At 42.2% G+C, this 15538-nt stretch overlaps 1 protein-coding gene across 1 annotated transcript in view; it reads right to left on the bottom strand.

Moving 5' to 3' along the window:
* Positions 1–3169: 3169 nt before the first annotated feature.
* Positions 3170–15538, bottom strand: part of CIR1 (corepressor interacting with RBPJ, CIR1) — a 34709-nt gene continuing 22340 nt past the window's right edge. Inside the window, 4 exon segments of the mRNA XM_044302599.1 lie at positions 3170–4047; positions 4050–4063; positions 9429–9517; positions 12186–12292. Coding sequence (XP_044158534.1) covers positions 3398–4047; positions 4050–4063; positions 9429–9517; positions 12186–12292 — 860 coding nt within the window. The 3' untranslated portion in view covers positions 3170–3397.

Genomic DNA, 15538 nt, shown 5'->3' with positions numbered 1-15538 from the left:
AATGAATAATAATTTACATAATGAAAAATGCCCTACGTTTCAAACCCGTAATAGTGCCATGTAATATGGCTGGGGAATATTGACAAGATAATGACAATTTGTAGAATTGTGTGTGTTCACAGGGAGGTGAGTTTTCAAAAATAGCAGGCAGCGTCGAATAAAAAGGAATAGATGCAGCGATGACTTCTTTAAACCTATCAATGTAAGTCAGGGGCAAGAGACAGATCGATCGCTGACAGTTGACGAGTAGATTACGGGAGGCAGTTATAAAGTTTATTCTCCAGTACTGACTGAACTGTGCACGGCTAAGGCCTCATGCACACGACCGTTATGTGTGCATCCGCGTTCATTCCGTCATTTTTCACAGTTTAGCGGAGGTCCCATTAATTTTTATGGAGCTGTGAAAAAAAACCTGATAGTCCTCAGTTTTTTCTCCGTGATTCCAGTCCGTCAAAAAAATATAACCTGTCCTATTCTTGTCTGTGGAAAACAGAGGACAGACCCATTTTTTTAAAAAACAGATGCACAACTGGTATGTCATCCGTGTCCGTTTTTTTCTACAAGACCTTGGTGCAAAAAAATTACACTTTTCATTAACCTTCCTTTTTTTCCCCCCGTCAGACAAAAAAAAAGGAAGACACAAGGAAATACAACTGAAGCAAAATCGGACCCAGACCACTGAAGCCAAATCACTGTCGTGTGCATGAGGCCTTACTCATTGAATGCATCAACCTGCCTGACAATCTTCGTGCCATGCAGGGGTGTAGGTAAAGGCTCATGGGCCCTAGTGCAAAAGTTCAGCTTGGGCCCCCCTTCCTTTGTGGCTAGGGAAGCACATAGCATCTTGCTGCCTAAGGCAAACTCCTCAATACCCAATTCTTGACCTAACACCTTCCCTCCAGCCGGAGGTATAACTTGACCAACATGCACTTTCTAGAATACCGGTGTCTTCTTATGCGGCACAAGGGTCTTTGCGCCCCCCTCAGGCTCCTGGGCCCATAGGCGACTGCTACCTCTGCACCCCCTATAGCTATGCCCATGGTGCCATGTGTCCCAAAGATGGCTCGATGCAGTCATGTAATGTGTACGGCTTCTCTTTTACCTCCTTCACATAGATTTATGAAGTCCAAATGAGTTGTGGTGTTTTAGACCTGTAATGTGGACACCTGGTGTCATACAGTTAAAGGCTATGAACACCTTTGGAAGAATCTTGTTTTTAACGACTACATTTTGTGCTAAAACTAATTTTATCATTTGGTTTTATTAAAAACGTTCAGCCATTTCTGAGAGACAACAGTGAAAAATCAGTGTTTGCAGGCTGTCAGTTTCCGTTCTCTTTGAATCCCATCATCTGACGCCTCATTTGTAGATCTGATTTCCTGACCACAAACACTCATAGCTCAATTCTTATCAAACTGATATCAGATCAGAGATAAGAGCAACACAAAAGGCAGATGACAAGATTCAGACTGATTTTTAACCCTGTATTTCAGAAAAGGCTGAACATTTTTAATAAAGACAGACTGCAAAAAGTGATTTTTAGCACAAAGTGAATACAATGCAATCATAAAAAAAATTGCTCCAGAGGTTTCCATAGCCTGTAAGGGCTCATGCACACAAAAGTATTTTCTTTCTGTGTCCATTCCGGGGTTTTTTGCGGTCCGTATGCAGAACCATTCATTTCAATGGGTCCACAAAAAAAGGAAGTTACGCCACGTGCATTCCGTTTCCGTATGTCCGTTCTGCAAAGATAGAACATGTCCTATTATTGTCTGCATGATGGACAAGGATAGGACTGTTCCATTAGGGGCCAGCTGTTCTGCTCTACAAAATACAGAATGCACACGGATGTCATCCATATTTCTTTTTGTGGACTGCAAAATACCTACATTGATGTGCATGAACCCTAAGGGAGATGGCACATGCACTGTGGTCTATTGTTTATTTTAAATGCACTTTGTTAATGACTATTCATGCACAAATGCTTGAAACGCGTAAGAGCTCTAGCTCTATTGGACTGCTTCCTTATGGACACGATATTAACATAATGTCAATAAAGAATATGTTTCATTGAAAAGGCGCTGGAGCTTTTTGCTTTGGATGCATCAATCAGTTCTCTGTGCACCTGTGATTTGGACTGGGCTGAGAAGACTACAGGATGGGTCTGTCTGTAGCTTATATCATAAGGAAGTTACTGGTAACTCAACTTCTCTATGTGTTCCTTGCACCGTTGGAGATTTGGACTATGATGTGAACACGTGACAAGTTGGGAGCCAGTTAAACCCTTTCGTTCACTGGCCTATCCTTGCCCCCTTCCGACATACCTTTACGTGTGTTGGAGTATACATTGGGAGTTCTCTGGTGTACACACCAACAAGGCAGGTGTGAATTTAATCTTTACTTCGCTGCAGGTCTCCAACCCTAATTTGAGGAAACACGGACCATAAATATGCCCTACATAGTATTGAACGAATTGAAGCCCCCCAAAAAATTTGGCTTCGATCCAAATTTCTGAAAAAAATTGATTTGCCAAATTGCTGAATTTCCTTGCGCTTCGTGTTAACAAATCTATTTTTCCTGACATGGCAGCAAAAACAACAAAAAACAAACATACTCACCTCATCCATTTGCTTGCAAAGAGGCCATAGTGATCATCTTGATTGAAGATCCCATGAGAATACTCACGCGGGATGCTGTGTGACGTCACCATGTCAGGGCGCAGTCACGTCATCAGTGATGATGTCACCGCGCCCGACCAGTGTGATGACATCATCATGTCACCTCACAAAATTTTGCGTGGTGTCTTCAATCAAGATGACCGCAGCTGCCTCTCCTCGAGCAAATGGATCAGGTGAGTATGGTGTTTTTTTTTCCATTTGTATCAGATTAACCCCTGAAAGCCCACAATTGTAGCATCAGATGAATTTTTTCATAACTTCGCTCATCACTAGTTGTATGTTACAGATGAGACCCTCCTAGCCGTGCATGGCTAAATGTGACGAACTGTCTTCTGTCTGTGTAATGCACAGACACCACTACATGCTGGTATTACAACCCTGCTGCATTGGGAAGCCGTGCCAATATGGTTTTAAACTGCTTCAAATGAAAAAAAGGGTAATAAATAAAATTATAGATTTGTAGATAAAAGTGATGGCGGAGGTCAGAAAAATGGACTCGCATTTGATTTTATTGCTCCTTTTCAAGTCGGAGGCAGAAGATCATCCTTTCAAATAAAAGTATTAATTCCACAAAGGCCCTGAACATGAAATGCTTAAAAATGTCAACATAAAAATCAAGGCAGGAAGAGAAGACAACATGCTATGAAGCATCTAAAAACCCAACTTGCTCTTAGCTGCTATGAAGATCTAACTCGTTTAATAGAATAGGAAACAGATGTTTAAACCACATGTGAAGAAGCTGGAAGTGAAATTACGTACACCTTGTCTATCTCCCTGTTATGATCTCTCTCTCGGCTCCTACTTTGGCTTCTTTCATCTCGGCTCTTCCCCTTATCTTTTCCATCCTCATATTCTCTCCCATTTCTGTGGTTACTTCTGCTTGAACTCCTGCTTCTATGCCGGTGGCTTCTAGATCGTTCATTGCTTGGACTTCTGCAAGATCTAGATTTTTCAGGTCTATGACTCTTCTCCGTTCTTGGTTCCTTTTGATAACCCCAGCTGTCGTCCTGTGTTCTGTGGTGTTCCCTCTTTTCTTTTTGATCATGGGACCTCTGATGATCTTTACTGCTCTTACAGTCCTCTTGTCCACCCTGACCTTTTCTGTGGCTAGTGGAAGGCTCATCTGAATCTTTGTTTCTCTTTGACCGAGATTTGTCTTCATCGTCACTGCTACTATCTTCAGAGTCTTTGGCAGGCTTCTTATTCTTGGACTTCTTCCTACGCTGCTTCTCCTTCTCATCGCTGGTGGATTCACTGTCGCTACTTGAAGAGGAGTCAGAGGTACTGCTGCTTTTGCGTTTCTTGTGCTTAATTTTTCTTTTTTTCTTTTGTGCCTTCTTTTTCTTTTCCTTTTTCTTCTTTTTCTTTCCAGACGATCTAGCTTTCTAAAGTGTGAAACAGAAATCATAATGTATTTAAGTAATCATCTACAGGAATCAACATTACATCGGTGCTGGGTTACAGATATACTTATAGCATATTTAAATCACTTCAAAACTAGGCCATTTACCCCCCTTACTGACTAAGGGGCATTTTTTTTTTTGTACATGCATCTTTTTCCCCATACAGTTATGTACTGTATTTTTCGCTTTATAAGATGCACTTTTTCACTCATTATGGAAGCGCTCACTAGTAGGCAGGAGGGTGCAGGCAGTGTAGAGCTGCTTGTACTCATCACACCCTGGGGTCTTCCTCTGGGCGCTGCACTATCCTGTGTACACAGTCAGGTCACTGTGCAGAGTGGCGCCCAGAGAAGAACAGGAAATAGTGACTAGAGGAGAGACCGCTGGATCTGCAGAGTAGCAGCAGAGCGAGAGAGGCAAGTTAATTTATTTATTTTATCTCTGATGGGGGTCTGATCTGAGGTCTGATGAAAATTGGGGGGTCTGCCCTGAGGCTGGATGAAAAATATATTTATTTTCCTCCTCTAAAACCTAGGTGTGTCTCATAAGGCTACTTTCACACTTGCGTTGTTTGATTCCGGCAGGCAGTTCCGTCGCCGAAACTGCCTGCCGGATCCAGCAATCTGCATGCAAACGGACAGCATTTGTAGACGATCCGGATCACAAATGCATTGCAAGAACGGATCCGTCTCTCCGTTTGTCATATGTCAAATTTTTCACATTTTTACCAGTCTGCGCATTGCGGTATTTTTAATGCCGGATCCGGCACTAATACATTTCAATGTAAATTAATGCCGGATCCGGCATTCCGGAAACTGATCCGAAATTATGGACGGAGATAATACCGCAGCATGCTGCGGTATTTCCTCCGGCCAAAACGCCGTTCAGTGACTGAACTGATGACATCCTGAACGGATTTCTCTCCATTCAGAATACATGGGGATAAAACTGATCATTTTTTCCCCGGTATTGAGCCACTAGGATGGAACTCCGTGCCGGAAAATAAAACCGCTAGTGTGAAGGTACCCTAAAGTGAAAAATACAGTAAATAATTTTTGCCCCTTTTTTCGGTCAGACGAGGCTTTATTTTAGCATTTGTTTTCATTATTTGCAAAAAGGAAAAAAAAAAAAAAAAGGAAAATAGTTATTTTTTTTCCCTCACGTGCCCTTTCCATAACAATTGCTTTGATATATTGGATATACGAGTTACGGTAACTAGGGGTGGGGCTAGAAGCTGTGTTGCAGCTTGTGGTGGCGTTTTATTATTATTATTATTTTTTTTTAAGTGTGTTTTTATTTTACACTTTGTGCCTTCATAATATCATACAAATCCTTTGGGGGACATTTAACATTACTTTTTTTTTTTCATTGCCATTTCTTCTGTAACTGGCGCTGCCACGTTTGCCCAACTTACAGGGGGAACACAGCCCCTTGAGAGGTTGTAGAGCATTGTACATTCTAACTGCAGAGCTGATCCCTGGGTCTGCTGAGACCTAGCAGCTCATGCAGACAACTTGCCCCCGACGATCACATGACCGGTGGGACCAGAGCAGGAAGTGCATTGCTATTTCCTGATCTTCATATGCAGCGCTTGTTCAGTGCTGTGTATAGAGCGATGGGAAAGCAGGCACGGTAAAAAACATCCCCTCCTCCTCTGTGGGGAGCCCTGCTGTCTGACAGTGGGCTTCTTGCTCCCACACAATTTTAGAACATCCATGCAGAGATACGTCTGGATGTATGCAGTCAATGGGCGGTTGACAAGGGGTTAAAAAAAAATTAGCGCCATGCAATTAGTCTATGCAACTACATCTACAAAGAAAACCAAGGTATTATCCAAGGGCAATGTCAATGAGTAAAATAGTGTAAATAATATAGAAGGAAACATACAAAAAACGGTGAATGGGGCACAAGGTGATGCACAGATTTATTTTCAGCCTACTGCCTCTGGAAGCTGTGTACTTTACATCAGATCACACAATGGACATCCAAATGCATGTAATGCATAAATGCATGGCGTCCAGCAGAGTCCTATTCATTCTGGCTCACAGGGATGGGGGCAACCCCCCTCTGTGTCATCCATATGATGAGATAGATAGAGATAGATAGATAGATAGATAGATAGAGATAGATACTGGATATTTTAAGACAACCCATCAGGGTAAATGCTCCCATACCCATTAGATTAGCGTCGGCTGAACCAGCTGACTAATGTGTACAGAGGGCGAGTGACTATATCCCCAAAATATCATGACGTTCAATGCCTGACCCTTTTGCTCCGGCAGGCCATAAGCCACCACCAGAGGTTTCTGGCAGCAGCTTTCTCCATAACTGCCATTGACAACACATGGGAGAGTCAGTAGGAACTGAAACATTGATATTCCTTTCTCAGTATAGGACATCAATTTGAAACGGTTGGGGTCCGACAGTCATGGCGGTCACTGGGGCTACTGTGAGCGCGGTGGCCTCCTCACAGCTCACCCAGCACGGTGCCGCACATTAGGATAGCGGCTGTGCTTGGTATTGCAGCCCAGACCTATTCAGTTGCATGAGACTAAAGTGCGCCTAGTGCACGTAAAGTGTACGGTGAAGTCAATGGCTGAGGTGCAGCCTCTCCATACAGTTTCGTACCCACCGATCTGATATCTATGACCTATCCTAAAGGATAGGCCATCAATATGACTTTACCAGATAACCCCTTAAAGCGCATCCCCCAGTGGTGGAGGGGGATGTCAGGACTGGCATAGAAAACACCAATGACCCCAAAAGAGCCTGCTGTGGATCTCAAAATCTGCAGCATTCTGATGTTTTTGTGCTCGTGTGAATGGGTATTTTGGAAAACCCCATTCACAAGTATTGTGATGTTAATGTCCCTTGCCTATATATAACTCTGATGAGTTACCGACAATAAAAATACCAGTCCACCTTCAAAAAAATAAATGAAAAAATATATATATATAAAAAATTAAAAACTCATTCTATGTGCCCACATAACTAGAGAAGGCTTTTATCCATGGGGAGAAGTAAAAAAATAAATATATGGCAGATGAACAACACTGTGCGGTTTGCAATAGCTTTCCATTCTAATAAATGTATACATGTGTAATTTTTGTAACACCCACCATTGTTTTCTGCGAGGCAGGCACCCCTGCTGTCAAAACAGCGTTAACCAATAGACAGACTATTCAACAACTTCAGCTCTAAAGCCTGTAATTCTTCTGTGCACGGTTGAATATTCTCTTTCAATGGACGAACCAATTACAGTATACATGGCCACTTTACAAGCGCATGGATCCTGCTGGTAGATCAGACTTCATATTTGTCTACCGCCATAAAGAACGGGGACATGAAAATACTTAATAAGGACACCCCCTGTAGAACACGGTCAGATTTGATGAGCCGCACGTATAGTTGTATACAACAGAAGAATGAACGCATGGCGCGTTATATGATCACAAAGCAAATGATGTGACAGCCGTAAACTGTAAAACGTCCCCCCCCCCCCCCCTCCGGGCTCAAGCAGGAATGTCTCATCATATAGGTAAACAGTCGTCACCTACACAAATGCTGAATTTAAGCAAGTATTGGTACAGCATCCTCTAGGCACTACCAGAAATGGATCTGTAAGGGGCTTGTGAATTGAAAGCCTCATCATAAAGAAGCATTGGCGCTCTAGCGGTATAGTGCCCCAAATGACGATTTCTGTATCTACAAACAGTGACCATAACTACTTAAACCAATGAGACAGAATGGGGTAATGTCAGAGTAAAAACCTAATATACGAGCTGTTAAATCAAATATATTAGGCTCCTTGCGTCTGCTTAGGATTTAGTACAGGGAATATAACGAGTTAAACAACTTTCAAGGGGTTATGCCATAACTGATGTAAAAATTAAAAAAAAAAAAATATATATATATATATATATATATATATATATATATATATATATATATATATATATATATATTATATATATATAAAATCAGACATGACGACCTCTTTTTAACAAAGCTAGAACCAGCCCTGGACCTCACATGGATCCACAGATCTCCCCATTCATTGCTCCAATTGTTCTGCTATCTAACAGAAGATAGGGCTGGTGGAAATTGAAGATTGAAACTGAGCGCGTGCGACCACCTCAGTGAGGTGAAGAAATAAGGAACTGGCTACACTAAATTTTTTATGACATGCTATTACAAAAGTATTCAGATGTAGGTAGTGGTTTGATAATATAGAATTACTTTTGTGGCACAACCCGCTGAATCTTATTAGTTTATATCTGGGAAGACTGTAGACCTTTGTTCAATGGTGGTTTATAGCGAACTTGTTGTCATTGTGACCTGTGACGCCTATGACCATCTACTGCTATCTACACTGACTAGTAGGCAATCTGTGGTCCTAACCACACAGGTAAGAACTGCAGAATCCACTGACTGTGCATGTAGAAAATTCATGCTATGCTTCTTATAATGCAAAATAGATGGGAATTTTTTCAGTTCACACCATATCCAATGATCAATGCAATAAGAGGTGAATGAATGTTCATTTTTTTTCAGCATAAATGCAAAAGAAGCATTTCCAGATTGTGTTATGTGACATTTCGGGCTAGATTAAGACCTTTCTGAAGCTAAATCTGCATCAGAAAAGAGGCGACCCTACGGATGCGGAGTAAGATCTTTTCAGCACACCTGCAGCAGCTTACTCCACATCCATAGATTCACTCCTTTTCTGATCCAGATTCGGCTTGAGAAAGGCCTTAAAGGATATGTACACCTTTGGAGTCGATTTTTTTATGATTGCATTTAACCTATTTTTGGATAAAAATCATATTTTTAATTAGCCTTTATTAAAAATATTGAGCTGTTCTGTCACAAAGGGTTAATAGTTTTTCTAGCTGTGTTACTGGTACTTTCACTTTGTGCCCTCATCTCTAAACTACTAAAGAGGTCATAAAAACTTATTTAAGCCACATTCTTATCAATACGATAAGGACTGAGCTTTAATGAGTGTTTATAATGTCAGAGAGCAGAGATAAGGAGCCCGTCTGCTCCCCAGATGACGGAAAAGACAGAAAATCCACAGGCAAATAGTAGAGTATGTCATCTCGGTACACAAAAAAGGATTCCATATTCTTTATGCTGAAGAAGATTGAACCTTCATTCACTTCTGTTGCATGGATCATTTGATCTGGTGTGAACTAATAAAATCACTTATTTTGAATAGAAGGGTGCTGCAAATTTCCTACGCGATACATGGACTGAAGAGTCCTTCTGCGAGCACCTTCCGCTGTGGTACCATTTTTCTATCGGTATGTATGTATTCACGATATGAAACCAGGTGATGAATTACCTCAAAAGCTTCTGTTTTTGTTTTGTAGATAAGGATTTTAAAAATTCGACTTCTGGATCATCTTCCTCAGGTTCACTGACGACATATCCCTGGAGGAAAAAAAGAAGAATCAGCATCCACCATCAGATGGTGCGGACCATGGTATGAAGCTGCCATATTTAATGGCCTCCTTAAATGTATACATCAAGCCACTATACTTAAAGGTTTTGTCAGAGCCCTTGGAAAATGTATCTTTTTTGTTGAAAATTCTCCTTAACCAGGCGTCCTTGGCTTCCAAGATTAAATCCATGTTCAGATACAGAGAGCATAATCGCCTCCATCTGTGCATGAGCTTCAGGCTGGGTTCAGACCTGAGCGCTGTGTATGCGCGATTCTCCCGCGTCTCACATACGCGGCTCCGGTAGTATGCGAACGCCCATTGTTGCGCGTTCCCGGAAGTCTATGTACGGGAACGCGCGACAAGACGCCCCAAAGAAGCTCCTGTACTTCTTGGGGCGTCGGGCGTTTTACAGCACGATCGTACGCGCTGTAAAACGCTCAGGTGAGAACCATTCCCATAGGGAATCATTGGTTCTTGCCTGTTGAGCGTTTTACAGCGCGTAGGAACGCGCTGTAAAACGCTCAGGTCTGAACCCAGCCTAAGGCTTAGAAGAGGTAACTAGGAAAGTGGTCACGTGCTTAAGATTTGCTACCAGATGATCGCTAACAAGCGTTCGTAGTAACACTGGTTAGCGATGATCTGGCAGTGTAATACTGCCACCGATTACCCAATGAATGAGCAAACACTTCATAGGGTAATCCAAATCTTTTGACAGGTTAAAAAAAATTAAAATCATTGTTTGCAGACGGCAGATAGCGGTGTCTAGTTGTGATCTGCTGCTGGCAAACAATTATTCAGGTAAAGGGAAGAGAGTGATGGTATAATGATCACTGCTCCCTATACGGAGGAGGAGATTGTTGCATGTAATAGCAGCGTCCTCCTCCGCTGGCGAGCAGGCGATTTACCGGGAAGAATCGTCTGTCTAATACAGCCCTAAGGCATTTGACCGTTGTCTCCACTGTTTACACATGATCATGGAGGGATGGGTTGTGTACCAGAGTAAACAATGACCCTTATAAGATTTATATGCATGGCAATTTCTGACATTTCATGAGAAAGTGGCCAATCCCTTTAATTTAGTATATTTATAAAGGGACTGAGTGCTATGTTTGTTACTGAGCTTTAAATTTTTTGCCTCCTTTCAGAGTCAAACTTAAGGAGACCGTTTCATAGTCAAGAGAGTCCTTGGCCCAATGATAAATTCTGGCTGTCTGCAGCCACCACTAGGGGGAGCTTATTGAAGACAGATTTATACAACTACAATAAACTAAAACATAAATCTGCCTGCAGTAAGCTCCCCCTAGGGGTTTAATCATTTTACACTACAGCTGGGGGAGGCCCCATTATTTTATTTTAATAATTTATAATGGAATTTCCCTGAATGACATTTATCTTCATTAAAGGGGTTCTCTGGGCCTTTAATATGGATGACCTATCCACATCTGCACTGAGGAGTCGGCACGCACAGTGTGCACGTGCCCTCTCCCTTCCTGTATGTCTATCGCAAAGCAGCAGCAGAGCAGGAAGAAAGACGGGAGACGGCATGTGCACACTGCGAGCGCCGTCTCCTCATACAGCTGATCAGCAGGGGTGCCGGGAGTCAGACCCCCCACCGATCTGATATTGATGACCTATCCTGAAGATAGGTCATCGATATTAAAAAAGTCGGGAGAATCCCTTTAAAATAAATATAATAAAAATATATCATAACCCTGATTTATACTAATAAAATGTAACATGCATAGAAAAAAATAAATAAATTATCTTTGTATACGGGCAACTGTCAGTATAAACTGTATTTCAGGTGACTGCTATAAAAGCTGTAGTACACAGCGCACACAAAGAGCAGGTACAATAAAGGCAGTAATACAATGTACCACGTGTAATATTCATGTCCTTTACAGGCCGTTCTAATATGGTGCAGTTTGTACCTACACACGGCTTTGTCTGGATTCAAAAGCTCTTGACAAATCCATCACTAAAAGTGTCGGGGAACAGATTGCTTGCAGAAAAAGGCTTTATGGAGTGGCCATCAGGCGGCGGCCGTCTTACACTTAGATGCGTAGTTTCTGTGAAGATGTCTGCCTTTTATTATGAATATTCAATTACAGCAATCTCCGCGTGCCGGGATGATGCCATCTAATGCACCCAGTTTTTATCAAGTCAATGTGGAGTGCCGCCATCCGCCATTGTGTCCATCTGGAAACACAATCCTTTCTAGTCTTCCCTTTTCAAGGCTCGGAATCGGCCAGCAGGTAGCAGGCAACAAACAATGGGCTAGGAGATGACGGCTATTACTTAAAGTTCACACTTTGGCTTCCAGGGGACTGGGGCACTTTTTTTTTTAATGCAAAACCGCCGCAAGAAACAAAAATCATAAAATATATATATATATATATACACACACACATATATATATATATATATATATATATATATATATATATATATATATACACACACATTTTTTATTTTATTTTACTTGCACTATAAAAGGGAAATGTAAACGCCATCATGATCCACTTTAGTGTTGTCATTTTCTCTTCACTATGGATATGCATATCAGCAAATGATGAGTTGTAATTTCCGGACAATCACATGAAAATTTTCAGATATTTTCAGCTTACTGATAAAAATAAATAAAAATAAATCATTACCTGTGATGGATCATTTACGGTCAGGTTTCTTCCCAGTACATTTTGTTTCAGTGCAAACCCACTGTTTCTCATCTCCGCCATTAACTCCGAGGGGCGCATTGATGGCCCTGAAAATAGGAATTTCGGTTTGAATGCATCATTGCTATCTCCCCTACCTTTATTCTGACTCCGCTGTAGGAATGCGTTTGAAGCTTTGTTAAGTAAAATCGGTGCTAAATCAACTCAATAATCTTCTGCTGGGAAAAGCATCGGATACGATTTTCTAAAACAGCGGCCGGGAGGGGGGATTCAGAATACAAAATAATTGCATTTGTGTTTAAGCGAAGAGCTGGATTCTCCTCTTATGTAACTTACTATAATGCGCCAAACAACATGCCGAGCGGATCATTAGTTAGGGGGTTTCTCATTACAGGAGGATGCTGGAAGGTATACTGGAGTTACCCAGATTAAGCCGAGGATCTCTCGCAGCCTGCCACCCAGTACAGAGCAACCATACAAGCAAAAAATAAAAATAAAAAAATTACGTGAAACTGCCTGGCAGCTAAAGGGGAAAAAACAAAAAATAAATAAATAAAAACTTACACAGTACAGTGGCGAAGTATTGCTTGTACTTAAAAATTCTGCTTATTCAAATGATCATTATTCCACTTAAAGGCCGACACCTACAGCTTGCTTCACTTTTGCGGAGATGTAAATTTGTGCCACACAAAAATGGCCTTTAAACGCTCATTTCATACTTGTTATTCCTGCAGAGATGGCCATTATGACCGTACGGGAAACATTTTCTGCTTATTGAAATAATTACAGTAGGTTTAAAATGCACAGACCCTGGCAGCTTGGCTTCAGTATCAGACTGGAGGAGTTGTAAAATAACATTCAAGAAGAAAAGGGTAACGCAGAGGCACAAAAAGACCTCTGATTGATACATTAATGGGGATAGTCAACCTCTTATACTGATCGTTATGGGTTTTGCCTTTCAGTCATTAATGTGCTGGCATTCCAAGAGAAAATACATCAGCCAAAGTGGTTAAGATTCATTTTAGCAGGTGGACATGGAGGGAACGCAGTCTTGCAATTGCCAACAAAGATTTAGGCTATGTTCACATATGTGTTAGAGAAGGCCGGTAATCTGTTCTGGGAGAGGAGCAGCCTACAGGAGTCACCGTATCCGGCACCGCCGGATCCCCATTCACTGTAACGGTAACAGACGGGTTTACGGTCTGATACCGTTAAAAAAATAGTGCTGCACGGTGGCTCAGTGGTTAGAACTGGTGCCTTGCAGCGCTGGGGTCCTAGGTTTGAATCCGACCAAGGGCAACATCTGTTTTCCAACGCATATGCGAGTGTATGAAATTTAAACCTGGAAGCTTTTTACAATACAGTGGAGATATCCCCACCTACAGAGGTCATCCTCATTCGATGGGATGTCAGTTTCCTTGCCATCTCATCGAATGAAGGGGTTAAAGGGAGTCTGTCAGCAGATTTACCCCTTTTTAACAGTTGCCATACCGCTGTAGCCGCAAAACAGATGATTAACACAGTACCTTTATATGCTTTGGTGGACTTTTAAATATGCCAAAAACGAACTTTGATGAGGGCTCGCAAGTGCCCAGGGCAGAGTCCACCGGGTTGGAGCCCAGGCAGCTCTGCCTCTTCGGCTCTTATCCCCACCCAGCCTCCTCCTCTGCTCGCCTATCTGTTGTCTCTCCCCCTCAGCGAGATCCCGCGCCGACGCGATGACTTCCTTGGTCGGGGCATGCGCACTGCCATGCCCATTGCCGACACGGCATCGCAGTAGCTTATGCGCATTCCCCGACCAAGGAAGTCATCGCGTCGGCGCGGGATCTCGCTGAGGGGGAGAGACAACAGATTGGCGGGCAGAGGAGGAGGCTGGGCGGGGATAAGAGCCGAAGAGGCAGAGCTGCCTGGGCTCCAACCCGGTGGACTCCGCCCTGGGCACTTGCGAGCCCTCATCAAAGTTCGTTTTTGGCATATTTAAAAGTCCACCAAAGCATATAAAAGGTACTGTGTTAATCATCTGTTTTGCGGCTACAGCGGTATGGCAACTGTTAAAAAGGGGTAAATCTGCTGACAGACTCCCTTTAAGCCCTGAATGCCTATCATTAGGAAAGGTCATCAGTATTAGATTGTAGGGGGTCCAACTCTCGGCACCTCCACCAATCAGCTGTTTGAAAGGGCTGTGGCCTATTCAAGCGAGTGGGATAAAGCTGCTATAACAGCACAGGTAGTGCGAAAACTACGGTGTTGTGCAATATGGACTAGCGTAAAAATTTATATATATATAATATATATATATATATATATATATATATATATATATATATATATATATATATATATATAGGCCAAAGAGACTCCACCGGTCCTAAGGATAGGCCAGCAGTTTCTAAAACCTGGATAACCCCTTAGTGGGCCTAATTTATAAAAAAACAACGGTCAACAGAATAAAACCAGAAAAGAGAGGCAACTTATCCCCTACCCAGCAGATAGGGGGTAAGCATCTAATTCTACCCCGAGACCCTCATTCATTCAACTGAACGGCGGTGCCATGCACTGGTATGAATAGAGCAGCAGGTTGGGCATGATTGTTGCTGCTCCATTTATTTTCTATGGGACAACCAGATCTAAGCCAAGCGATGTACTTGGCCATCAGAGGCACTCCTATAGAGAATGAATGCTGCGGCTCCATCAGAACGAGACACCTGTTTTTGTGATTGGAAGGGGTCCCGGTGGTCGGCTACTTATTCCCATATCCATAGGACAGGGGATAACTTGAAAAACTTGACACAAGCCATTTAACGTTAATCCTGCTTTATGTTTATGACCGGGATTTCTGTTCCGAGGCAATAAATATCAAGCAGATTTTAAAAACAGAACTTTGCTGTACACAGGGTGATAATTTCCTGAGGCAGATCTAGAACATTTTGTGAAAAATCAACATTTTCAGTCATGACGTTCGTGAACGCGGTGCTGCTTTCTGAGTTACGACTGTGTCAACACACATAGGCCGGGAGAGATTTTATTGCAGCTGCTAGTTGGAGTTGATTGTCAGGCTCTTTATGCCTTTCCACAAAATGCCAATGCTAAACACAACCCTGCAGGATGTTTCGTAGGTTTAAAAAAATAAAAGTACAACTTATTTTCTTTTGTGTTTAGCTGGGTTTCAAGAGGCCCTTAGGAAGCCAAGAAGGAGAAGGTTTAGAAAGCAAATATATTAAGCCAATGGAGGGAGCAAACTGCACTGAAGGGCATGTTCACTCTATGGAAAGCTCAGTGTATATTCTTGTTATTCCTTCTGTTTTTAATGGGAACACGCATTGCCTTTCATATGA

This window comes from Bufo gargarizans, chromosome 8 (assembly GCF_014858855.1).
Source record: "Bufo gargarizans isolate SCDJY-AF-19 chromosome 8, ASM1485885v1, whole genome shotgun sequence".
NCBI lineage: Eukaryota > Metazoa > Chordata > Amphibia > Anura > Bufonidae > Bufo > Bufo gargarizans.
This window is presented reverse-complemented; position numbering and strand designations above follow the sequence as displayed.